The sequence below is a fragment of the Oncorhynchus clarkii genome, chromosome 3 (assembly GCF_045791955.1).
Source record: "Oncorhynchus clarkii lewisi isolate Uvic-CL-2024 chromosome 3, UVic_Ocla_1.0, whole genome shotgun sequence".
Lineage (NCBI taxonomy): Eukaryota > Metazoa > Chordata > Actinopteri > Salmoniformes > Salmonidae > Oncorhynchus > Oncorhynchus clarkii.
In genome coordinates, this window is record NC_092149.1 from 81,520,149 (window position 1) to 81,546,759 (window position 26,611).

General features: G+C 44.5%; 1 protein-coding gene across 5 annotated transcripts in view; it reads right to left on the reverse strand.

The window, feature by feature from the left end:
- The window catches only part of LOC139405501 (tensin-1-like), a 253,258-nt gene extending 231,484 nt beyond the window's left edge, over positions 1-21,774 (reverse strand). For 4 of the 5 annotated variants that reach the window (XM_071147880.1, XM_071147878.1, XM_071147877.1 and 1 more), the window contains exon 1: positions 1-270. This exon is cut by the window's left edge and continues 360 nt beyond it. Coding sequence is in view for 1 of the 5 variants with exons in the window: in XM_071147881.1 (XP_071003982.1) it covers positions 21,634-21,648 (15 nt within the window). In the remaining 4 variants the exon portion in view is untranslated. Of the gene's footprint in view, positions 271-21,633 lie in introns of those variants that run through there. The other variant, XM_071147881.1, reaches the window with a different exon arrangement.
- Positions 21,775-26,611: the final 4,837 nt, after the last annotated feature.

The window sequence follows — 26,611 nt, forward strand, 5'->3', positions numbered from 1 at the left end:
TCGTTTCGGAGCACACACAGCTCTTGACCTTCACCTCTCGTGAGTCCGTACGGGAGAGGCAGTGATGAGACAAGACTGTAACTACCAATTGGATTCCACGAAATTGGGGAGGAAAAAGGGGTAAACAATATTTTGATTTATTTTTAATTATAAAAACGTTGTCCTTCCTCGCTCTCTCTCCTTTCCCCCACTCTTATTTTTATCGCCGGTGCCTGTCCTCGCTCTCTCCCTTCTCCCGTGTCTCTCTCTCCGTCTCTCTTTCCCTCCACTGAGGGAACTTTCACAAAGCTTGTTGGGGTCAGGCTGCTCCTCTCCCCGGGAGAAAAGGGGGAGGTGTCTAGAAAGGGGGATCCGTTTATTCTCCATCCCTTCCTCTCTTAGACTCCCGCCCCTCTCCTCTCTCGACCCCCTCTCCTCTCTCGACCCCCTCTCCTCTCTCTTTATTCTTAATATCATTCATTCCTTGAACCCACCCCCCCACCTCCCCCATCCCTCGCTCCCTGGTTTTCCCTAGCTAACTGTGCTCACTCATGTCTGTGCTCTCTCTCCTTCCCCCTCTCCCTCTCTCTCACTCCCTCTCTCTCTCCTTCCCCTCTCCCTCCCCCCCCATCTCTCTCTCTCTCCCTCTCCTTCCCCCCCTCGCTCTCTCCCTCTCTCTCTCCTTCCCCCTCTCTCTCTCTCCCTCTCCCTGACCCTCTCCCTCTCTCACTCATTTTCACTCTCCTACTTATTTCAACTCTGATTGACTGTGTGGACCATCCTGGCTCCCTGCCCGTCCCCATCTCAGACCATCCTGCGTCCCCCCATGTCCCATCAAACTCTGGACTGAAAATCTCTTCTGCGTAGCGGTCTCACCCGGTTCACTTCCTCCCAGCACCAGGCCAAGGAGATGCATTGCTTTTAGACTTTTATTTCAAGGCCACAATAGTACCACGATAGAGCCCCCCTCTAAAAGTGAAAAGACCCTGACCCCCTGACCGTAGAGACAGAACACAGCGGGAAGCAACACTGCTTCACTAAGTTCTCAGCGGTAATCAATGGCCCACGTCTCTCTAGTCTCTCTAGTCTCTCTAGTCTCTCCTGTTCATCTTTCACTGGTACACACACTCACCCCTTCACATCATTCACATACAAGCAAAGACACACACACACACACACAGAAAGCAGTGAAAGAGGACTAATCCCCTGGTGTTTTCTCTCAGCCTCTGAGGTGAACCAGGTGAGGGGGGGGGGGGGGGGGCGGTACTAAAGAGTTCAAGTCCAGGGAGACAGAGTGCACAATCTCGATGATGACCTTTCTATTCAAAACAGTATTCATTTCCACTATAAGCACCGTGCCTGGCAGTCTTTCAGTGTGATTTCCTCTCCTCCTCCTTCTCCCATCAAATACACTATACTAACACAATGCATGATGGGACGGCGGCAGAAGGTTTGTTTTGTTGCACTTTTTAAATCAATAATTTTATGTCAGCAACGGCGTTACAGTCAATAGGATAAATACAAGTGTTTTTTTTTTGTTCAGTTTAGGGCGAGACAATATCACAAACAATACTCCAACACAATACCCTACATTGGAGGAGTTCGGGGGTTGCTGGCAGAGAAAGGGGAAACCAGGGGAAATACTGGATTCTTGTGCGTGTTTAAGATCGACTACATTACACTCTGAGTGTGCATAATCACTGATCTACAAATCGCCTTACATCACAAATAACTACTCATTATGTGATCAAGATTAGCGATTTTGAATAGAATACAATAATCAACAGAAAAGCCTCGCTCAAACTGATCCTCTGAAACACACTGAAGAACATGAGGTATGGTGGGGAAAAGGATCGAGGTTGAGTCAGTTTAATACTATGTCTACTTTCTCTGATAGAGATTAGTTGTCCTCGTGTAATGTCAGGGCGATTAGAACGCCCCTCTAACCTTCTCCTGTTACCATCTATAGTGACTCCTGTTTACCGCCAATGTGGGTTACTGGGGTAAAGGTTCGGTTTGTTTACATCACAGTGGTGTGGAAGAGCTCTGATCCCAGACCAGACACCCAAGTACTATTTTGAAATCTTTCAAGTCCTAGAGTGCCACATGGGCAGGGTTTGCAGTTTTGTGACTATTCTGTTTTTCCCGTTGTGGCAGACAAACTCAATCAACCACAGATGAAAGTATTTAAAATGATTTCAAATAGTATTTGAACCCAGGTCTGTTAGGGACAACCTTTAACCTTGTGGGACAGCACCAACAGAATTCCATAGGGTCAAGGGTCAAAGACTTTGGATCTAAACATTACCCCATAAAGATGCACCCTTGGGAAAACAGGCATAGTCTCGAACTAGAAAAAGTGGGCGTCGCCAGCAAAACATTGTCAACCATTTCACGGGTGTCTCTCTAAATCACTGTCCCTGGGCATCATGGGGGAATGGTCCCAATCTCCACTAATACATAAATAAATGTAAATGTCATCATTTATTCATATAAGGTGATTGAATGAGTTTGTCAATATGACTGAAATATTATTATTATTTCCGTTATCAACTGAAACTCAGACAACTTTCTCAAAACAGTTTTTTCCCCAATCACAAGTCATAGGCTAATTTGTATGACAGTTGGAAGCTGAAACAGTGATCCCTAGTGGACATTTACTATATCTAAGTCTCATTAGGCTGCATGACTACAAAACAGGGCTAAAACAAGAGTTTGTTAAATATTCTATCACACACACACACACACACACACACACACACACACACACACACACACACACACACACACTACACCGTGTAAGAAAGGTAGGATGTAGGTTATAGAATCTGGTCTGTTTTACATCTTTGCTATCCCACAATGCATTGGGGTTCGATTCAGTCCCCATGTCTCTTTGTTATACAGTACATTCTACAGTTATACAGTTATACAGGACAACAACGTCCCTAGAAAACACACACTCAGCGCACATTACAAGCATCCCACTGTACTTTTGATAAGGACAGAGTGAGGACAAAGCCATCAGCAGGACAGATATGATTAACCCCTTTACACCATCAGATCAACCCCCGGCTACCTAGCACCCACCCAATGGTCCTCAGCACTCTGCAGCTGTCCCCAGCACTCCCCATTAGTCTTCAGCTCTTCCCAGCACTCCCCAGTGGTCTTCAGCGCTCCCCAGTGGTCTTCAGCTCTCCCTAGTGCTCCCCAGTGGTCTTCAGGTCTCCCCAGCGCTCCCCAGTGGTCTTCAGCTCCCCCCAGCGGTCTTAATTGCTCCCCAGCGCTCCCCAGGGGTCTTCAGCTCTCCCCATGCGCCCCCCAGTGGTCTTCAGCTCTCCCCAGCGCTCCCCAGTGGTCTTCTGATCTCCCCAGCGCTCTCCAGTGGTCTTCAGCGCTCCCCAGTGGTCTTCTGCTCTCCCCAGCGCTCCCCAGTGGTCTTCAGCTCTCCCCAGTGGTCTTCAGCTCTCCCCAGCGCTCCCCAGCGGTCTTCGGCGCTCCCCAGTGGTCTTCAGCTCTCCACAGTGGTCTTCAGCGCTCCCCATGCGCTCCCCAGTGATCTTCAGCTCTCTCCAGCGCTCCCCAGCTGTCTTCAGCTCTCTCCAACGCTCCCCAGTCATCTTCAGCTCTCCCCAGCGCTCCCCAGTGGTCTTCAGCTCTCCCCAGTGGTCTTCACCTCTCCCCAGTGGTCGTCAGCGCTCCCCAGTGGTCTTCAGCGCTCCCCAGTGGTCTTCAGCTCTCCCCAGTGGTCTTCAGCACTCCCCAGTGGTCTTCAGATCTCCCCAGTGATCTTCAGCGCTCCCTAGTGCTCCACAGCGGTCTTCAGCGCTCTCCAGCTTTCCACAGTGGTCTTCAACTCTCCCCAGCGCTCCCCAGCGGTCTTCAGCTCTCCCCAGCGCTCCCCAGCGGTCTTCAGCGCTCCCCAGTGGTTTTCAGCTCTCCCCAGCGCTCCCCAGTGGTCTTCAGCTCTCCACAGTGGTCTTCAGCGCTCCCCTGCTCTCCCCAGCGGTCTTCAGCGCTCTCCAGCGCTCCCCAGCGGTCTTCAGCTCTCTCCAGCGCTCCCCAGCAGTCTTCAGCTCTCTCCAGCGCTCCCCAGTCATCTTCAGCTCTCCCCAGCGCTCCCCAGTAGTCTTCAGCTCTCCCCAGTGGTCTCCAGCGCTCCCCAGCGCTTCCCAGTGGTCTTCAGCTCTCCCCAGTGATCTTCAGCTCTCCCCAGTGGTCTTCAGCGCTCCCCAGTGCTCCTCAGCGCTCCCCAGCTGTCTTCAGCACTCTCCAGCGCTCCCCATTGGTCTTCAACGCTCCCCAGTGCTCCCCATTGGTCTTCAGCTCTCCCCAGCGCTCCCCAGCGGTCTTCAGCGCTCCCCAGTGGTTTTCAGCTCTCCCCAGCGCTCCCCAGTGGTCTTCAGCTCTCCACAGTGGTCTTCAGCGCTCCCCAGTGCTCCCTAGTGGTCTTCAGCGCTCCCCTGCACTCCCCAGCGGTCTTCAGTGCTCTCCAGCGCTCCCCAGCGGTCTTCAGCTCTCTCCAGCGCTCCCCAGCGGTCTTCAGCTCTCTCCAGCGCTCTCCAGTCATCTTCAGCTCTCCCCAGCGCTCCCCAGTGGTCTTCAGCTCTCCCCAGTGGTCTTCAGCTCTCCCCAGTGGTCTTCAGCGCTCCCCAGTGGTCTTCAGCTCTCCCCAGTGGTCTTCAGCTCTCCCCAGTGGTCTTTAGCTCTCCCCAGTGGTCTTCAGCACTCCCCAGTGGTCTTCAGATCTCCCCAGCTGTCTTCAGCACTCTCCAGCGCTCCCCATTGGTCTTCAGCGCTCCCCAGTGCTCCAAATTGGTCTTCAGCTCTCCCCAGCGCTCCCCAGCGGTCTTCAGCTCTCCCCAATGGTCTTTAGCGCTCCCCAGCACTCCCCATTGGTCTTCAGCTCGCCCCAGCACTCCCCAGTGTTCTTCAGCTCTCCCCAATGATCTTTAGCGCTCCCTAGTGCTCGCCATCGGTCTTCAGCGCTCTCCAACGATCCCCAGTGGTCTCCTGCTCTCCCCAGCGCTCCCCAGTGGTCTTCAGCGCTCCCCAGCGCTCCCCAGTGGTCTTCAGCTCTCCCCAGCCTTGTGAATTGAATCAGAATTGACATAAGAATGAGTCATCAACAGCAACACGGATGGAAGACACACAGGGACAGAGATAAACAGGAACATGGATGTAAGACACACAGGGACAGAGATAAACAGGAACATGGATGGAAGACACACAGGGACAGAGATAAACAGGAACATGGATGGAAGACACACAGGGACAGAGATAATCAGGAACATGGATGGAAGACACACAGAGACAGAGATAAACAGGAACATGGATGGAAGACACACAGGGATAAAGATAAAAAGGAACATGGATGGAAGACACAGGGATAAAGATAAACAGGAACATGGATGGAAGACACACAGGGAAACTCACGGCTCAGCACTGAGAGATGGGTGTAACAGCTAAAAGAGAAGGAGGTTTCTCAGACTGAATTAAACAATAGGACAATACATCATACTCATTGTACTCTGCTATACAAGGACTCCTCTTGGTACTCTGCTATCCTAGAACTCATCTGCTATCCTAGAACTCATCTGCTATCCTAGGACTCATCTGCTATCCTAGGACTCATCTGCTATCCTAGAACTCATCTGCTATCCTAGGACTCATCTGCTATCTTAGGACTCATCTGCTATTGTAGGATTCCTCTGCTATCCTAGAACTCATCTGCTATCCTAGAACTCATCTGCTATCCTAGAACTCATCTGCTATCCTAGGACTCATCTGCTATTCTAGGACTCATCTGCTATCCTAGGACTCCTCTTGGTACTCTGCTATCCTAGGACTCCTCTTGGTACTCTGCTATACTATGACTCCTCTTGGTACTCTGCTATACTAGGACTCCTCTTGGTACTCTGCTATACTAGGACTCCTCTTGGTACTCTGCTATCCTAGGACTCCTCTTGGTACTCTGCTATACTAGGACTCCTCTTGGTACTCTGCTATACTAGGACTCCTCTTGGTACTCTGCTATACTAGGACTCCTCTTGGTACTCTGCTATACTAGGACTCCTCTTGGTACTCTGCTATACTAGGACTCCTCTTGGTACTCTGCTATACTAGGACTCCTCTTGGTACTCTGTTATACTAAGCTTCCTCTTGGCTCAGAGCCTAGAGACCAGTGGATAGGGCTGAGTTCACTTTTTGACGGATAGAGGAAGTCCCCCCTCCTACTTGTTCTACCTCCTGACTTCCATCCGTGTAAAACGATACAGACACACCCTCCCTGGGTTCAGGCTCACATGTGTGTGCACGTTTTCTCCCGCTCTCTCTGGCTTTGAAGAACAGGCTCCTGTGGGGAGCAGAGAGGAAGAGGGACATGCCTCTGTACCAGACCTCCCTCACCAGAGGGAAAGACCACCACAATAATACTAATAAATACACTCAGAAAACGTTACGCCATACGTTTCCCCACACTTCACTCTCCACATGCAACAACTCTCCCCAGCCTGTGCTGCAAGTCACTGGCAGACACGGACGGACCAGTCTTTTCAACGAGTTCTGTAGTTTCAAAGAGGCCTTTTTTCACTCTCTCTCTTTCTCAGGGATCCAGTTCTGTTTAATCACTTGCATTCCGAGGCAACCGGAGACAAGTTCAACTGACAAAGCCCTCAGCTTATGTCAAACTTATCTTCTTTTAAAACCCAGGAAATCTACAGCCAGGAAATCTCAGTCAATTATCGGAGACATTCTGTGGCTATTAGCTCATGTCATTCATCAGCACTTTAGTTGGGTGGGGAGGTGTCATGTGGTTTCTGATTAGCTGTGAAATAAGGGTCTAGTAGATGTTGCCTTGCACTAAAGAGCCTATAGAGCACGGTTCTCCAACCACGGGTGGTTTTATTTGGCCCTCCAAGTTATTATTTTTTGTAATTTTCATTGTTGGACATAAAATACTGTAAAAACACCATGAAATCAGCTCCAGGTGATTTTCATTTAGGAAATCTGTTCCCAAGTATTTCCACACATATAGAGACACGTGAACATATACAAATGTAAGCAAGACTTGAACTTATTTTGTTTTAGTCAAATATTATATCTGTTTGGGCTTGTTGACGGAAATTTGCTGTCTACAAATGATTTGTAATTATGTTCTGGTCCCTGACCAACCCGGCGGCTGAATCTAGTTGATGATCCCTGCTATAGAGTCCAGGTAGGCTAAAGCAAACATTCACAGTCTCAGAAAGATTTCCAATACTGTACTATTTGAGGCCAGCTCTGCCATAACTTAAAGACACAGCACCTGAATTGCACACATATGGTTTTAAGAGCTTGCATCACTGCAAATGTTTTGATGGAATTAGGACAAGGTGATTGGGGAAGTTTTCACTGATGCCTTGAAATCAGCAGATGCCGCCTAAAATCTAATCTATTGCTGAGACTCAGCTCATTGTAATCAATGAATTGCTGAGGCATGGATGAACTTGGCAGACACTACAGCCTTCCAAGACTAGATACTAGCCAGCCTATATGGAGGTACTGGTAGGAACTAGGAAGGATATCATAATGACATCCAAGACTAGATACTAGCCAGCCTGTACGGAGGTACTGGTAGGAACCTGACTACAGATGCATCACTGACATCAATGACTACAGCTGCATCACTGACATCAGCTGCATCACTGACATCACTGACTACAGCTGAATCACTGACTACAGCTGCATCACTGACATCACTGACTACAGCTGCATCACTGACATCAGCTGCATCACTGACATCAGCTGCATCACTGACATCACTGACTACAGCTGCATCACTGACTACAGCTGCATCACTGACATCAGCTGCATCACTGACATCAGCTCCATCACTGACATCACTGACTACAGCTGCATCACTGACATCACTGACTACAGCTGCATCACTGACATCAGCTGCATCACTGACTACAGCTGCATCACTGACATCACTGACTACAGCTGCATCACTGACATCAGCTGCATCACTGATATCAGCTGCATCACTGACATAAGCTGCATCACAGGCATCACTGACTACAGCTGCATCACTGACTACAGCTGCATCACTGACTACAGCTGCATCACTGACATCAGCTGCATCACTGACATCACTGACTACAGCTGCATCACTGCCATCAGCTGCCTCACTGACATCACTGACATCAACTGCACCACTGACATCAACTGCATCACTGACATCACTGACTACAGCTGCATCACTGACATCAGCTGCATCACTGACATCAGCTGCATCACTGACATCACTGACTACAGCTGCATCACTGACTACAGCTGCATCACTGACATCAGCTGCATCACTGACATCAGCTGCACCACTGACATCAACTGCATCACTGACTACAGCTGCATCACTGACATCACTGACTACAGCTGCATCACTGACATCAGCTGCATCACTGACATCACTGACTACAGCTGCATCACTGACTACAGCTGCATCACTGACATCACTGACATTAGCTGCATCACTGACATCACTGACTACAGCTGCATCACTGACTACAGCTGCATCACTGACATCAGCTGCATCACTGACATCACTGACTACAGCTGCATCACTGACATCAGCTGCATCACTGACATCAGCTGCATCACTGACACCACTGACATAAGCTGCACCACTGACATCAACTGCATCACTGACGTAAGCTGCATCACTGACATCACTGACTACAGCTGCATCACTGACATCAGCTGCATCACTGACATCAGCTGCATCACTGACATCAGCTGCATCACTGACATCACTGACTACAGCTGCATCACTGACATCACTGGCTACAGCTGCATCACTGACATCACTGACATCAGCTGCATCACTGACTACAGCTGCATCACTGACATCACTGACATCAGCTGCATCACTGACATAACTGACATCAGCTGCATCACTGACATCACTGACATCAGCTGCATCACTGACATCAGCTGCATCACTGACATCAGCTGCATCACTGACATCAGCTGCATCACTGACATCAGCTGCATCACTGACATCAGCTGCATCACTAACATCACTGACTACATCTGCATCAGTGACTACAGCTGCATCATTGACATCAGCTGCATCACTGACATCACTGACTACAGCTGCATCACTGACATCAGCTGCATCACTGACATCACTGACATCAGCTGCACCACTGACATCAACTGCATCACTGACATCAGCTGCATCACTGACATCAGCTGCATCACTGACATCACTGACTACAGCTGCATCACTGACTACAGCTGCATCACTGACATCAGCTGCATCACTGACATCACTGACTACAGCTGCATCACAGACTACAGCTGCATCACTGACATCACTGACATCAGCTGCACCACTGACATCAACTGCATCACTGACATCAGCTGCATCACTGACATCACTGACTACAGCTGCATCACTGACTACAGCTGCATCACTGACATCAGCTGCTTCACTGACATCAGCTGCATCACTGACATCACTGACTACAGCTGCATCACTGACATCAGCTGCATCACTGACATCACTGACATCAGCTGCATCACTGACATCACTGACATCAGCTGCATAACTGACATCAGCTGCATCACTGACATCAGCTGCATCACTGACATCAGCTGCATCACTGACATCAGCTGCATCACTGACATCACTGACATCAGCTGCATCACTGACATCACTGACTACAGCTGCATCACTGACATCACTGACATCAGCTGCATCACTGACATCACTGACATCAGCTGCATCACTGACATCAGCTGCATCACTGACATCACTGACATCAGCTGCATCACTGACATCACTGACATCAGCTGCATCACTGACATCAGCTGCATCACTGACTACAGCTGCATCACTGACATCACTGACATCAGCTGCATCACTGACATCAGCTGCATCACTGACATCAGCTGCATCACTGACATCAGCTGCATCACTAACATCACTGACTACATCTGCATCACTGACTACAGCTGCATCACTGACATCAGCTGCATCACTGACATCAGCTGCATCACTGACATCACTGACTACAGCTGCATCACTGACATCAGCTGCATCACCGACATCAGCTGCACCACTGACATCAACTGCATCACTGACATCACTGACTACAGCTGCATCACTGACATCAGCTGCATCACTGACATCAGCTGCATCACTGACATCACTGACATCAGCTGCATCACTGACATCACTGACATCAGCTGCATAACTGACATCAGCTGCATCACTGACATCAGCTGCATCACTGACATCAGCTGCATCACTGACATCAGCTGCATCACTGACATCACTGACATCAGCTGCATCACTGACATCACTGACTACAGCTGCATCACTGACATCACTGACATCAGCTGCATCACTGACATAACTGACTACAGCTGCATCACTGACTACAGCTGCATCACTGACATCACTGACATCAGCTGCAACACTGACATCACTGACATCAGCTGCATCACTGACATCAGCTGCATCACTGACATCAGCTGCATCATTGACATCAGCTGCATCACTGACATCACTGACATCAACTGCATCACTGACATCAGCTACATCACTGACATCATCTGCATCACTGACATCTGTATCACTGACATCACTGACTACAGCTGCATCACTGACATAACTGACTACAGCTGCATCACTGACTACAGCTGCATCACTGACATCACTGACATCAGCTGCATCACTGACATCAGCTGCTTCACTGACATCAGCTGCTTCACTGACATCACTGACTACAGCTGCATCACTGACATCAGCTGCATCACTGACATCAGCTGCATCACTGACATCACTGACATCAGCTGCATCACTGACATCACTGACATCAGCTGCATAACTGACATCAGCTGCATCACTGACATCACTGACATCAGCTGCATCACTGACATCAGCTGCATCACTGACATCACTGACATCAGCTGCATCACTGACATCACTGACTACAGCTGCATCACTGACATCACTGACATCAGCTGCATCACTGACATAACTGACTACAGCTGCATCACTGACTACAGCTGCATCACTGACATCACTGACATCAGCTGCATCACTGACATCACTGACATCAGCTGCATCACTGACATCAGCTGCATCACTGACATCAGCTGCATCATTGACATCAGCTGCATCACTGACATCACTGACATCAACTGCATCACTGACATCAGCTACATCACTGACATCATCTGCATCACTGACATCTGTATCACTGACATCACTGACTACAGCTGCATCACTGACATAACTGACTACAGCTGCATCACTGACTACAGCTGCATCACTGACATCACTGACATCAGCTGCATCACTGACATCACTGACATCAGCTGCATCACTGACATCACTGACATCAGCTGCATAACTGACATCAGCTGCATCACTGACATCACTGACATCAGCTGCATCACTGACATCAGCTGCATCACTGACATCAGCTGCATCACTGACATCACTGACATCAGCTGCATCACTGACATCACTGACTACAGCTGCATCACTGACATCACTGACATCAGCTGCATCACTGACATGACTGACTACAGCTGCATCACTGACTACAGCTGCATCACTGACATCACTGACATCAGCTGCATCACTGACATCACTGACATCAGCTGCATCACTGACATCAGCTGCATCACTGACATCAGCTGCATCATTGACATCAGCTGCATCACTGACATCACTGACATCAACTGCATCACTGACATCAGCTACATCACTGACATCATCTGCATCACTGACATCACTGACATCTGCATCACTGACATCACTGACTACAGCTGCATCACTGACATAACTGACTACAGCTGCATCACTGACATCACTGACATCAGCTGCATCACTGACATCACTGACATCAGCTGCATCACTGACATCAGCTGCATCACTGACATCAGCTGCATCACTGACATCAGCTGCATCATTGACATCAGCTGCATCACTGACCTACACTGACATCAACTGCATCACTGACATCAGCTACATCACTGACATCATCTGCATCACTGACATCACTGACATCTGCATCACTGACATCACTGACTACAGCTGCATCACTGACATCACTGACTACAGCTGCATCACTGACATCACTGACTACAGCTGCATCACTGACATCACTGACTACAGCTGCATCACTGACATCACTGACTACATCCCGGGATGTACAACTGGAGACTACTGATCTACATCAGGTGGGGAAATGCGATGCAATCAGAGCCTGCGATAGGACCGATTGCTCAACGCTGCTGAGGAGACCGACAGAGGTGTAGGAGAAGGGAACAAGACGAACTGTTGAATGCTGCACACTTCCTGTCTCTCCAGAGTGGGAAGACAATGGGTTCTGGACACACAGTTTCACTTTTGCTGAGCTAAAGCCAAGCCTGTTCTGGGAAACTGTGCTAGAGGCTGGGGGAATTGGGGGGCCATTGTTCCAGGGAGAATGTGGAAGGAAGTGGATGATGGTGTTTTGGAAGAAGGTGGAGAGGTGTGGTCACAGCTGGTAGTTTGATGGGTGAAGCATAGCTGGATGCTAACTGACTGGTCATCGCAATCATCCGTACCTCTGAAAGGAGATGGTAATTCAGATGCCAGTACCACAGAGCAAACAGCAACTATTCCATTTATTCTGAACACTACAACCACCGAGGCAAGTCAAGACCACCCAGACAAGGAATTCACTCGGCCAGTTTCCTTAAATCGTTTTTCCCAAGCCCCTTAAGTGTCTATACACAGTGACTCATTTAGGACCTCCCGGTGACAAAGCGCACCACGAGATCCTATTTTTTGTAAGGATCGATGCTGGAGATGAGAAGCAGGTACAGGGAGTGATCATTTAATAACCACAGACAGGAACAGAATACGGACAGTGTCTGGACAGGGTAAACGGAAATTACAATAATGCTGACTTGGGGAGGAAACAGACAGATATAGGGAAGGCAATCAAAACATGAAGGAGTCCAGGTGAGTCCAATGAGCTCTGATGCGTGCGTAATGACGTAGTGACAGGGGTGCCCTCGAGCACCAGAGATCGAGCGCGTGAGCAGGTGTGAGTTATAAGTTTCCCCTATAATCCACCTGCCAATACAAGAGTGGCGAGGTGAGGGTGGGCTCCAGTGACATAATGTGGTCTGTTTTGCATACTCAGGCTAGTTAAAGACCCCCATACACACCACACATCACTGCTTAAATGGAAAGCATTTCAAACCAAGCCCTGTATAAAGGCAATAGTAAAGCTCAGTTTACATCCAAATGAATTACAGTGGACAGGGTGAAATTGAATGCAAAAAAGAAGTCCATAAGCATGTATAAACAACAGAGAACCCTTTTGTCCGAAAGTTACCGGCTCCCTGGTTCTCAATAAAGTGCCTGTGATTAATGTACGCAATTAACCCTTCCCCTCCCATTATTGATCCTGGAGGCCATTTTGAGAATTGAGAGCTTGGCAAAATGTGTATGCGTGACAGAAACACGTTTGTAATTAAATTAAACAATTGTCATTTTGTTTTCTTTGCGACAGGACGGAAATCAACCTCTATCTAAAGTAGGCGGATAGAGGCCTCTGCACAAGTGACAAGACAAAACTAATTTCAACCTTTCCCCCATCCAAAACTGGAATCCCACATTAAACACTCTACTTTTGTTCTGTTGGAGAGAGTGAGTGGTGAATGAGGGATGACATAGGGCCAGCGAACGTATAATGTGGGGCAGATTGGGGAGTGAGTCTGGGGGTAGAATGCTAAGAGGGGTGGCTTGGGAACAATGAAGTACCCCTCAAACAAAATCCCACTAATCCCTACGATTTACTCCCACAACTCCCAGTGAGTGTCACAAAGAACCACAATAGCCCCCTGGGAATCTGTGACATCACAGCCTAATTCCTTGACTAGGCTACACCTCAGGCAGGCCCAGATTTCATGGCCAACTATTGTACACAATGCTGTGATACAACAGCCTTAACACGTGAAACGTAACGTTTTTCCTGGTGGGGAAAGATAAAGGACATGCGGATTCCAAAATGGCTGCTGTCGCACCATTTAATTTACACTCGTTAGGCAGGCATGAGAGACCAACAACATAGAGGGGCGAACTGAGGATTGGATGAGCCTGCAGAGGAGGGTCCTCAGAAGTGCTTGAAGTGGTCCAGGCCATGCTGTTGACTGAATGAAGTCCTAATTGGCTGTGTTTGTGTCTCAAACTGAGGAGTTGTAAAAAAAAGAAGAGAGTTGGAAAAGAGAGTCCCAAAACAAGTCACAATGTCTCCTGTATGAGGTTCCAAGGTCTCCTGTATGAAGTTCCAAGGTCTCCTGTATGAAGTTCCAAGGTCTCCTATATGAAGTTCCAAGATCTCCTGTATGACGTTTCCACGAGCCAAGCCATTTTCTTAGATCTCACCAAAGAAAGATACCCATCTTTGGGCCGAAAGGTTACTTGTATGATCCTCTAAGGTAGGGAAAATGCTTATGAAACTTGATATTTCTTAGGTGCTCTGTCACATACTGACCAATTGTAGGAGGGCCAGGCAATACACTTTAAATTAAATTCTACTGTAGCCCCAGAAAAAAAAAACACCCTGCAAGTGTCAACCGGACAAAAATGGCCAAAGCTAACTACAGAGTCCCTCGTTAAAGCTCATCTCTGGGCACTACGGCTGCCCCCTCCGCCCCTCTGCTCATCTCCATTGAAACAAAGTCATTGTTGTTGAGGGAAGCCTAGGAGGTGCTCCCAAGGGAAAGCATAGTGCTGGCTGGCTGACGGGCTGGATGAAGGGAGGGACCCCCTGTAACCACTTTTCCAATGTAGAGGCTAGGTATGTCAATCAGTCCTACTATAAATACAACAACAAGGGGAACAGCATAAAAAGTATAGGCACAATGAGTGATGTAAGGGGAGATATGGCTCATGCTAGATTCAATTGCTAGTTTACTCATATCAAAGCATACGAAAAACCCTATGACTACTGAACACCAATGTGTTCTCCTTTGTTCTATACAAGCATATTCTATTGCATATTTTATAGGGCCCTAAAGTCCCCAAAGACACAGCGACCAAGGTAGTTCTTTGTGTACCAGATATAAGAGAATTGTCACGAATATCACCGAAGGTGGCTCCCCTTCCTGATCGGGTGGCGCTCGGCGGTCGTCGTCGCCGGTCTACTAGCTGCCACCGATCCCTTTACCTTTTCATTTGGTTTTGTCTAATTGTTTTCACCTGTTCCTTGTTGGGGTTTTTGGGTTGGTATTATTTAAGTTTGATTGGCCCGCTTGTGTTTGTGCGGGCTTGTTGCTATGTACGTAAGAGGTGTATTGTTTATTGTTTGGGTTTTCGCTGTTCGGGTTATTACCAGTGGTCCTTGGGTTGTGTTTGCGCCTGTGTTTTGGCTTCACCCATTTGTCCGTGTTCCTGGTTTTTGGACATTAAAGCGTTTTCCCCTCGAATCTTCTGCTCTCTGCGCCTGACTCCACACCCATCACTCTTCAAGCGTTACAACAATTACACAATTACAATACTTAAATGGGACATACAGAGTGGCGCAGCAGTCTAAGGCACTGAATCTCAGTGCAAGAGAACCATTCATTTAAGATAAATATAATATTAAATCACTCAACTCTTACCCTTCTATTAACCCAGAAATATTTGTGTTGCAAACTATTAAATTAAGGGAGTTATTGACCTCTAAAGTGTCAAAATGTCCTTCAATGTAACTGTCTGGGTTAATATTGTAATGACAAAAGTGTTTTTAAAATGTAGAAATTCATCTTAAAAATATAAATGAACACCCAATGCATAATTGTGTTAATCTTTGCAACAATATATAGAATAATGGGCGACATACTGTCTCCATAAAACATTTAAAAACTTGAATGTTATCCGGACTTTTGCGCTTCATCAGTGTCATTCAGGTAAAAAGCCATTTTAAAGCATATCACATGATGGTAATCATGTGACAGTGTGTGACATCACAAAGAAGACCCATTGAAGACGCTCTATCAATGTGATGAGGTGAGTAAATCTCTCTGAAATATTTTATGATTTCACCTTTTCACCCTCTAGTAACCTTTGTAACAAAATGATGTCCTTCAGTACAACACAGAAAACATACTTTTACTGTTATTATTTTATAAAAAGCTAGATTAAATATGAAAAGTAAAGATAATCTTTATAGGTCAAGGTCATTACTTTATACAGGTGGCCAAAGAACTGCCTTTTAAATATGTTTATGTATGAAATCCGTTCTTAAGTACCACACTTTTGTCCTTCAGCACAACAAAAGTTTCATGTTATACCACAATGTCACCCGTTATGCTGAATGACAGTAGCTTTGTTATCCCAATTTTTCACTAGTTTACAACATTCAATCATGCAATTCATAAGTACTTGTTGTATGAATACTGAATATTATCATTTTGAACTATTTCATGGCATTTTAAGGTATTTCAAGGCACATTATCTTTATACTGTAGATGCCGTTGTCTAATAAGGAGAGGGCTGAACGGCACAGACAAAAGATTAACACAGATCCAGTTGCTAGGGAGGAAAGACTAGCCAGAAGAAAAGCAAGGTATTGTTTTCATGGGTTCATGCTACTGTCAGCAATAGAATAGGATATAATGGAATATAAAGCTGAGTGGATAACACTTAACATTAAGTTGCACTATTACACTGTAGTTAATGTTTTATTGCACCGCAGTTAAGGTATAACTGATGGATTATATCAGTTAATATAATATTACACACACACACACATAATAATGGATTAAAAATTGATTAGGAATTATATTAGTTAATAGCTGCTTCAGATTTGGGGCACTTTATGAAAAATTTAGACTTTACAAGTTTGAATTGAAGTAGTTTGATGGCCATTTTATGTAGCTATTTAGTTTAAGTATCTTGAAATTGCATTTATGTACCTGCATTGAATAGAAATGAACCAGTTACAGTGTAAAAAGGCATAATTACAACATTAACTATCATGTAATAATCATGTAGTAATGCAACTTAATGCAACGTAAAGTGTTGCCGCAGGCTCAAATTATAGTGAAGTAATTATTATTAACATTAGCAATGAAATAGTAACAAAACATGTTTGAGAGAGAAAGGGAGAAGGAATTTAACTTTTAAACTTTGATGAAGTGTTTTCATTGTTTAGCCTATTATTAATAGACTACTAATAACATTTAATGGATGTGAATCCTATTCTGTGCCAGTATCATAACTATAAAATGTTTGTTTTTTAGCGAGAAGAGAGGAAAGAAGGATGCCAATGCTGATCCTCCACCGATCCCATTCAATGACACAATCTGATGCTGAAAAAAATAGGGGACGGGAAATGCAGATTAAATCAGAGGAGACGCCGTGAAAAAAATCTAACAAATGAATGAACTTAATGATGAACTTAACTCCAGTATCCACTGAAGGAAACAGTTTTTGAGCAGGCCCCTGAACAACGTGTACAAGTACAACATGAACACCTCCATAGCTGGAGCAACCATCTGAGTCCTTGACTCCAGAACTAGAGCATTCCCTTGAGCCTCAATCTCAAACACTGGAGCAACCATCTGAGTCCTTGACTCCAGAACTAGAGCAATCCCTTGAGCCTCAATCTCAAACACTGGAGCAACCATCTGAGTCCTTGACTCCAGAACTAGAGCCTCAATCTCAAACACTGGAACAACCATCTGAGTCCTTGACTCCAGAAAATGTGAAAAAGGAATCAAAGTGTTGCAGGCGGCTGCAAAAGGAAAAACAATGTAATGTAATGATATTTCTTTGAGAAAGATATCCACTGTTTCTTGATGATTTTAAGCAAAACAACAGTTTTTTGCATAATGTTTATGATTTTTTTTTAATTAATGCTTTGTTTAAAATGTTCAATGCTGATTTAATCCTACGTGAATTAAATTGTACCTCATGTGTCAGTTATACTATGTTGCATATTAAAAGCCGTGCTCTTTTTGTGTGTGGCGTATTTCTCTCTCTAGTATGGAAGAGATCTCAGTTCAGCTAGAGTGCACATTTGAAACATCTTATCCTGTTTTTTTACACAGTTTTATAACTTAAAAAATAGCTAAAATAAAATTGTTACTACTAATAACAGTTCATAGGATCATTATTGTTATTGCTGAAGGAATCACATTTAATCAATATCATTCAGGGTAACAAAATATTGTCATAGAGTATATTCGTCGAAATGAATGGACCAAGGCGCAGCGTGCGTAGAGTTTCACATATTTTAATAAATCGAAACTCGCCAAACAAAAACAAAGAAGCACAAAAGAAACGTGACCTTCTGTGCTGCTCGCAGGCAGAAACACAAACACAAGATCCCACAAACACAATGGGGAAAATGGCTTCCTAAATATGATCCCCAATCTGAGACAACGATAAACAGCTGCCTCTGATTGGGAACCATATCAGGCCAACATAGAATTATAATTCCCCTAGATAACCCACCCTAGTCATTGTCACACCCGAACCACCATAGAGAAAAAACAGCTCTCTATGGTCTGGGCTTGACAGTATAACACCAGTATTTTATATTAAAATACAATAACTTTGTTTTGTTGAGTCAGAAAGACAAAAACAAATCTCAAAGGATGAAGTGAAAAATATTTTCAGAGATTTTAGCATTTTTTTCAGTGTAAGGCAGAATGTTTTTTGTAAAAAAACCTTCAACAGATTTAGTGTTGTACTCGTGACATCAAATATGTGGTATTCAAAATAAAATAATGTCATTTTTCAGGGTAGTTTTATTTCTGCCGGCCTAAGCATGGATATATAACCTTGTGATTATGAAAAATGGGTATCAAATTAATTGTATTTTTTTTGAACACTTAAGTGTTAAACTGAATGACATTTTACTAGGGTACATTCATATGAAATCACAATAAATGAATTATAGGTGACACTCCAATGAACATTAAAAAAAAGCCTTTTAGGGAATTGTAATTTCTGTTAAAGTTTTTTGCTACTTTGAAAACTTTATACGTCCAGGTACAAATTTGTATTTTTTTTAAAAAATACCATTGTGACAGTGATGGAAGGGGGAATCTAATGAGGGATTCCCTTAATCTCCTATATACAAACAGAGGTTAAGGACTGAGGAATGAAAGCTCCAGGGTCACCTCCAAGGGGATCGAAGAAGGACTCCTTTTGAACCCAGCAGTTATTACTTTCCCTGGGCCCGCAAAATCATTAGGCTTGCAGCCGCCTCCCAGAGGGAAATGTACGCATTAAATAGGAGCGAAGAGAGAGAGAGAAAGAGAGTGAGAGAAAGAGACAGACAAAGAGGGAAGGATAGAGAGAGAGACAGAGCAAGAGAGAGGGAGGGATAGAGAGAGAGACAGACAGACAGACAGACAGACTAGAGAGACAGAGACAGACAGACAGACAGTAATACAGAGAGAGAGAGAGATAGAGAGAGAGTAATACAGAGAGAGAGAGAGTAGGTTTGAGGTGATCTTAAAGCAAGTCATCACACTATGTAGGCTACAGTACCGTCAACATGTATCTCCATTACAATATTAACCGCACTGTACATAAGTCACAGAAATTGTGTATGTTTGTGTACATATAAGAAAATATCTGTTACCATTCAGTATTGACCAATCAAGGACATGGTGTTGCCAAACCAAAAACAACATGTTTTTTAATCGTATATCGTTGTTGTTCTATGGAAACATCAGACACCAAGTGAGGTCACCTGGCCTTGCTGTTGTTTTTGGATTGAGGTCACATGACGTGTCATGAGTCAGCATGCCACACTATCCACGGGGTTAAAGCTGGGCTATTGTTTTGACATGCCGGCCAGCCATACGGTTAGCCGACTGACAGTGGTCACGAGAGGTGGCTATTGTGACAGTACACTTTTCTGTTACACATCCCTGCGCGTCAATAGCCAGACGTCCTACCCACCACGATGATGGAGACACGCTCCACTGGAGGGGCTCTATACCATGACACCTAAGGGTAAGCGTGACTGACTCAGCGAGAAGTTGACTTCTATGTCCGCAGCACTGCGACCAGGAATAGAAGACATGCAAACCCCCCAAAGACCTGTGAACATTGCTGAAGCATAAACATGAACTATCGGATCCTGCACCTACACTCTTAGAAAAAAGGGTTCCAAAAGGGGTTCTGCGGCTGTCCTCGTAGGAGAACCCTTTTTGGTTCCAGGTAGAAATCTATGTGGAACCCAAAAGGGTCCTAACTGGAATCTGAAGGGGTTCTTCAAAGGGTTATCCTATGGGAACAGCCGAAGAACCTTTTGGTTCTAGATAGCAAAAAATGTTCTGAGTGTACAGTATTAATTCAATACAACATCATTCATAATGCCACTACACTAAGTAGTTGAATGTTTCTCTGAGTGCGCAAAACTCTGTCTTTTTATGTCAACTCAACCATGACAGGGTCTTTACTCCAGAGCTGAAGAAGGTTGACATGGACAGTGGAGAGACAGACATCTCAACAAATAGCCTTTCATCCAAGGAGAGAGACAGAGCCAGATACAGTATCTTCTATCTCCATGGCTTTAAAACAACACAGCCAAGCCTTTGTTTGAGCACTTGACTTTAACAGAGGTCCAAATCAGGAATTCCTCATTGACTTCCTTTGACAGATAAGCGTTTTAACTGTTAAAATGAGCTTCTGTTAGAACCCCCTGGGCAGGTAGTGAGTTCCATAAATAGTTTATGCTATTTGCGGTCTTTTCCAGTCATGGAAAAATACTTGAAATTACAGGTTAGAGGTTTTGAAAAATGGCTTCCGCAACCCAATATTGGCAACTGAGAAAAGTAGTAGTCAGTAAGGCCTTGAGCTATTAGATACTACTACCACTGACTAAAGTGTGTGCTGCAAACATGTTGACAACCCACTAAGCCCTTTGTTCCATGTACTGTACGTCTGTACTACATAAACGTGAGTTGCTCCAGATGAAATTAGTAAACACAATTTGAAAATGTATATTGAACATTATTAAACTCAAATATTGAGAGATATATTATGCACAGATCGGATTACACTAAATTAGATACACTGTCCAGTGACACAATCTTCAACAAATGTCCTTTACTTGTATCATGTTGAGTCCTCATTTCGTTGACTTCAAAGAAGAATCACAAAGAAAGGCACAGAGTATCTCAATATCCAATCACTAACATTCCCTGTTGCTTATCTGCACATAGAAAGCCATTGTCTAAAATATTGGATTAAAATCAAATCAAATCAAATTGTATTTGTCACATACAACATGTTTAGCAGATGTTTTTGCGGATGTAGCGAAATACTTAAAACCGTGCTGCAGTTTGTCTCACATTGTTTACCGACTGAACGCAGCCCTCAAGAGAGAGTCAAATCCCTGACCCAACTGAAAACAGCCCTCTTAAGAGGGAGTCAAATCCACGACCAAACTGAACACAGCCCTCTGAAGATGGAGTCAAATCCACGACCCAACTGAACACAGCCCTCTTAAGAGGAAGTCAAAACCCTGACCCAACTGAACACAGCCCTCTGAAGAGGGAGTCAAAACCCTGACCCAACTGAACACAGCCCTCTGAAGAGGAGTCAAATCCTCAACCCTCTTCCAGTTCCAATGTGGTTAACAGAGCACTCACCAGCCAGAAGGACATAGCAGAGCTTCAATAGGACGGCCACTACCTCTCTTAGGTCCAGAACCCGGTAAGGTCCAGAATATGCAATTAGGCTTGCCTGGGGCTCATGAGGACTGTGCTATAGACCCTCTAGTAACACAAACTGAACTGAGATACACACCCTGGCAGTCTTTATCCTGACATTTCCTGAGCTGCATTGTTAGCAAAGGAAGAAGGAAACACAAACACACACACACACTCTCTCTCTCTCATACACACACACACACTCTCTCTCTCATATACACATACACACACACACACACACACACACACACACACACACACACACACACACACACACACACACACACACACACACACACACACACACTCTCTCTCATACACACACACACACTTTCTCTCTCATACACACACACACACTCTCTCTCTCATACACACACACACACTCTCTCATACACACACACACACACACTCTCTCTCATACACACACACACACACTCTCTCTCATACACACACACACTGTCTCTCTCTCATACACACACACACACACACACACACACTCTCTCTCTCTCTCTCATCTCTCATACACACACATACACACATACAGACACACTCTCTCTCACACACAGACACAGGCACAAGCGTGCACAAAACACTCACACTAACACAAACACACGCCGGCATGCTTGCACATACAGTCCATAACATACAACAGACACAGTGGAAAGATTGACTCTCAGGGAGTCCCATCATGGAGCGACCTGCAGAATGTAGTAACAGCAGGAGGTTCCTTCCTTTCTGTTCGGGGGCCGAGGTCAGCGTTTAACTTGTGGCCGGCGGGGAGGTCTGCTTACCAAGACAATTCACTTCTTTGTCGATCATTGACAGAATATAGAAATCTTTCCAGTGTCGCAAGACGGAGCTCTCTCCACACTGTGGGTTAAAAGGACCGCAGCTTATTTACAGGGGCCGTTCATTATGGTAAAGAATGGGTTTCCTGTCAATCCATCAGATGTAGATAAGTATCTATTTCTGTGTGTTTTATGGACATGCGACTCTAATCAGTGACGGATTTAGAGGCAAGGTGTAAAGATCAGAGAAATTACCCAGAAGAACAATGGGTAAGATGTCTGAGAGAAGGGTCTCTTCAAGTGATATATGTGATATAGTAGCAGCTAAAGTGTGTGTCTGTTCTTTTGCCCATCTTAATCTTTTCTTTTTATTGGCCAGTCTGAGATATGGCTTTTTCTTTGCAACGCTCCCTAGAAGGACAGCATCCTGGAGTCGCCTCTTCACTGTTGTTTTGCGGGTACTATTTAATGAAGCCGCCAGTTGAGGACTTATGAGGCATCTGTTTCTCAAACTAGACACTCTAATGTACTAGTTCTCTTGCTCAGTTGTGCACCGGGGCCTCCCACTTGTGTTTCTATTCTGTTTAGAGCCACTTTGCATTGTTCTGTGAAGGGAGTAGTACACAGCGTTGTACGAGATCTTCAGTTTCTTGGCAATTTCTCGCATGGAATAGCCTTCATTTCTCAGAACAAGAATAGACTGACGAGTTTCAGAAGAAAGGTGTTTGTTTTTGGTCATTTTGAGCCTGTTATCGAACCCACAAATGCTGATGCTCCAGATACTCAACGAGAAGAAGAAGGCCATTTTTATTGCTTCTTTAAGCAGAACAACAGTTTTCAGCTGTGCTAAGATAATTGCAAAAGGGTTAACTAATGATCAATTAGCCTTTTAAAATGCTAGACTTGGATTAGCTAACACAACTGGAACACAGGAGTGATGGTTGCTGATAATGTGCCGCTGTACGCCTATGTAGATATTCCATAACAAGTCAGCCGTTTCCAGCTACAGTAGCCATTTACAACATTAACAATGTCTACACTGTATTTCTGATCAATTCAATGTTATTTTAATGGACCAAAAATGTGCTTTTCTTTCAAAAAGAAGGACGTTTCTAAGTGACCCCAAACTTTTGAACGGTAGTGTACGTTGTAGATAGTTCAAACAAATACATAATGTTGAAACAACAATACAAACATACATAACAATCTATAAAGGAAGTAGTCAGACTTATTTCCCCTGGAGTACTCAGACACTGAAACAACTTGGTTTGAATAAGGCAGTGTGGCGAGCAGAACCAGGGCTGGTCTGGGGTGAAGAGGTCAGGTGCACAGCTAGGGAACATAGAGGGGCCAGACAGGCCACAACCTCTTAACCCACAGGGTCACCTTTTGTGTTTTAGCAGGCGCTAAATGGAACACATTTCAATCTATTACATTTACGTGCTTCTACACCTGCATTGCTTGCTGTTTGGGGTTTTAGGCTGGGTTTCTGTACAGCACTTTGAGATATCAGCTGATGTACGAAGGGCTATATAAATAAATTTGATTTGATTTTGATTTTGATTTGATATTGGAACTTTGACTGGTTACTGGATGATTACATTGACAACAGTGAGTCTCTTCAGGTAGGCAATAACAACACTCTCCTACATTTCCACTTCCACCATTGAGTGTGAGATGAGTTGGCGAAGCGACATAGAGCTAACATTCCGGATGGCTTGTCCTCCACTGAAGCTGAAGTAGATTTATGGTGCAAATATTACAGCAAATAGCTAAACTCCAATGTGCTGACAGAGAAAAAAAGAAGTGTATAATATTTATGAAGGACATTGTAAACAATGAGGTTTAATTATATCACAAGGACGGTAAAATGATGTCACACAAGCAACTAACAGTCTTTGGAGGTGTATGCTCAATGCAAAATGATAGCCAACTGATTTGTGGCTCTGCCACAAAAATGGAAAAGGGGTTTCATTTATTATTTTCTATTTTCTACATTGTAGAATATTAGTGAAGAAATAAACTATGAAATAACACATATGGAATCATGTTGTATCCAAAAAAGAAATTCAAAATACAAAAAACGTAACATTCATGACATTCATGAAAATGTCATACATCATTTAGTGTCATACATCATTTAAAAGCTTAACTTCTTGTTAATCCGTTGTCAGATTTTTAAAAAACTTTACGGTGAACGCATACCATGCGATTGTCTGAGGACAGCGCCCCACATCAAAATACTTTTTCAACCAGCACAGGCGTCACAAAATCACAAAAAGAGATAAATTAAATCCCTTACCTTTGAAGATCTTCCTCTGTTTGCAATCCCAAGGGTCCCAGCTACACAATGAATGGTCGTTTCATTCGATAAAGTCCTTCTTTATATCCAAAAAAGTCTGTTTAGTTGGCACCAATGATCGCAGAAATCCACTCGTTCAACATGCATACAAACGAATCCAAAAAGTTAAATTTCATCCAAACAGGTCAAAAGATGTTTCTAATTTATCCTCAGATCAGGTCTAATATCTAAATAAACGATAACTTTTAAGACGGAGAATAGTATGTTCAATAGGGAAGATAAATAACGAAGAGCGCGCACCTCATTCACGACGGCCAACAAGACTACTTTTCTAATGAGAGACACCTTGTAGTTTTTCCAACTACTTGCTTATTTTTCAAAAAACAAGCCTGAAACCCTTTCTAAAAACTGTTGACATCTAGTGGAAGCCATAGGAACTGCAATCTGGGTCCTATCTATTTGTATTTACCATAGGCTAGCACTGAAATGGCCTATGACCTCAAAAATAAAATACGGATGGATTTTCCTCGGGCTTTCGCCTGCCATATCAGTTCTGTTAGACTTACAGATATTATTTCAACAGTTTTAGAAACTTCAGAGAGGTTCCTATCCAATGCTACCATGTATATGCATATCAGACAGGCAGTTTACTTTGGGCACATCAGTCATCCAAAATTCCGAACAAAAAACCAGTCTCCAAAACAGGTTAAACACTGTTTCCCAGGCTTGTTCAATGAACCCTAAACAATTAATGAACATGCACCTGTGGAACGGTCGTTAAGACACTTAAGACACTAACAGCTTACAGACGATAGGCAATTAACCTCACTGGTGTAGGGGGCAGTATTTTCAAGTCCGGATGAAAAGCGTGCCCAGAGTAAACTGCATGCTACTCAGGACCAGAGGCTAGGATATGCATATTATTAGTAGATTTGGATGGAAAACACTCTGAAGTTTGTAAAACTGTTTGAATGATGTCTGTGAGTATAACAGAACTCATATGGCAGGCGAAAATCTGAGACAAATCCAACCAGGAAGTGGGAAATCTGAGGTTGGGGGTTTTTCAAGTGATTGCCTATCCAATAAACTGTGTCTATGGGGTCAGTTTGCACTTCCTAAGGCTTCCACTAGATGTCAACAGTCTTTAGAATGTTGTTTTAGGCTTCTACTATGAAGGGGGAGCGAATAAGAGCTGTTTGAACCAGTGGTCTGGTTGAAAGCCTTTAGTTTAGTCACGCGCACGGCAGTGAGCACGAGCTCCGTTCCTTTTCATTTCTAAAGACAAAGAAATATTATTGAAGATTTATGATAAAAACATCCTAAAGATTGATTCTATACATCGTTTGACATAATTCTACAAACTGTAATACAACTTTTTTGACTTTTTGTCTAGACTTTGTGCTCGCGCCTTGTGCATTTGGATTACTGGACTAAATGCGTGAACAAAAAGGAGGTATTTGGACATAAATGATGGACTTTATCGAACAAAACTAACATTTGCTGTCTAACATGGAGACCTGTGAGTGCCATCAGATGAAGATCATCAAAGGTAAGTGATTCATTTTAACTCTATTTCTGACTTTGTGACACCTCTCCTTGATAGGAAAATGGCTGTATGGTTTTCTGTGTCTAGGCGCTGACCTAACATAATTGCAAAGTGTGCTTTCGCAGTAAAGCCTTTTTGAAATCGGACACTGTGGTTGGATTTACAAGAAGTGTATCTTTAAAATGGTGTATAATACTTGTATGTTTGAGGAATTTAATTATGGGATTTCTGTTGTTTTGAATTTGGCACCCTGCAATTGCACTGGCTGTTGTCAAGGTGGGA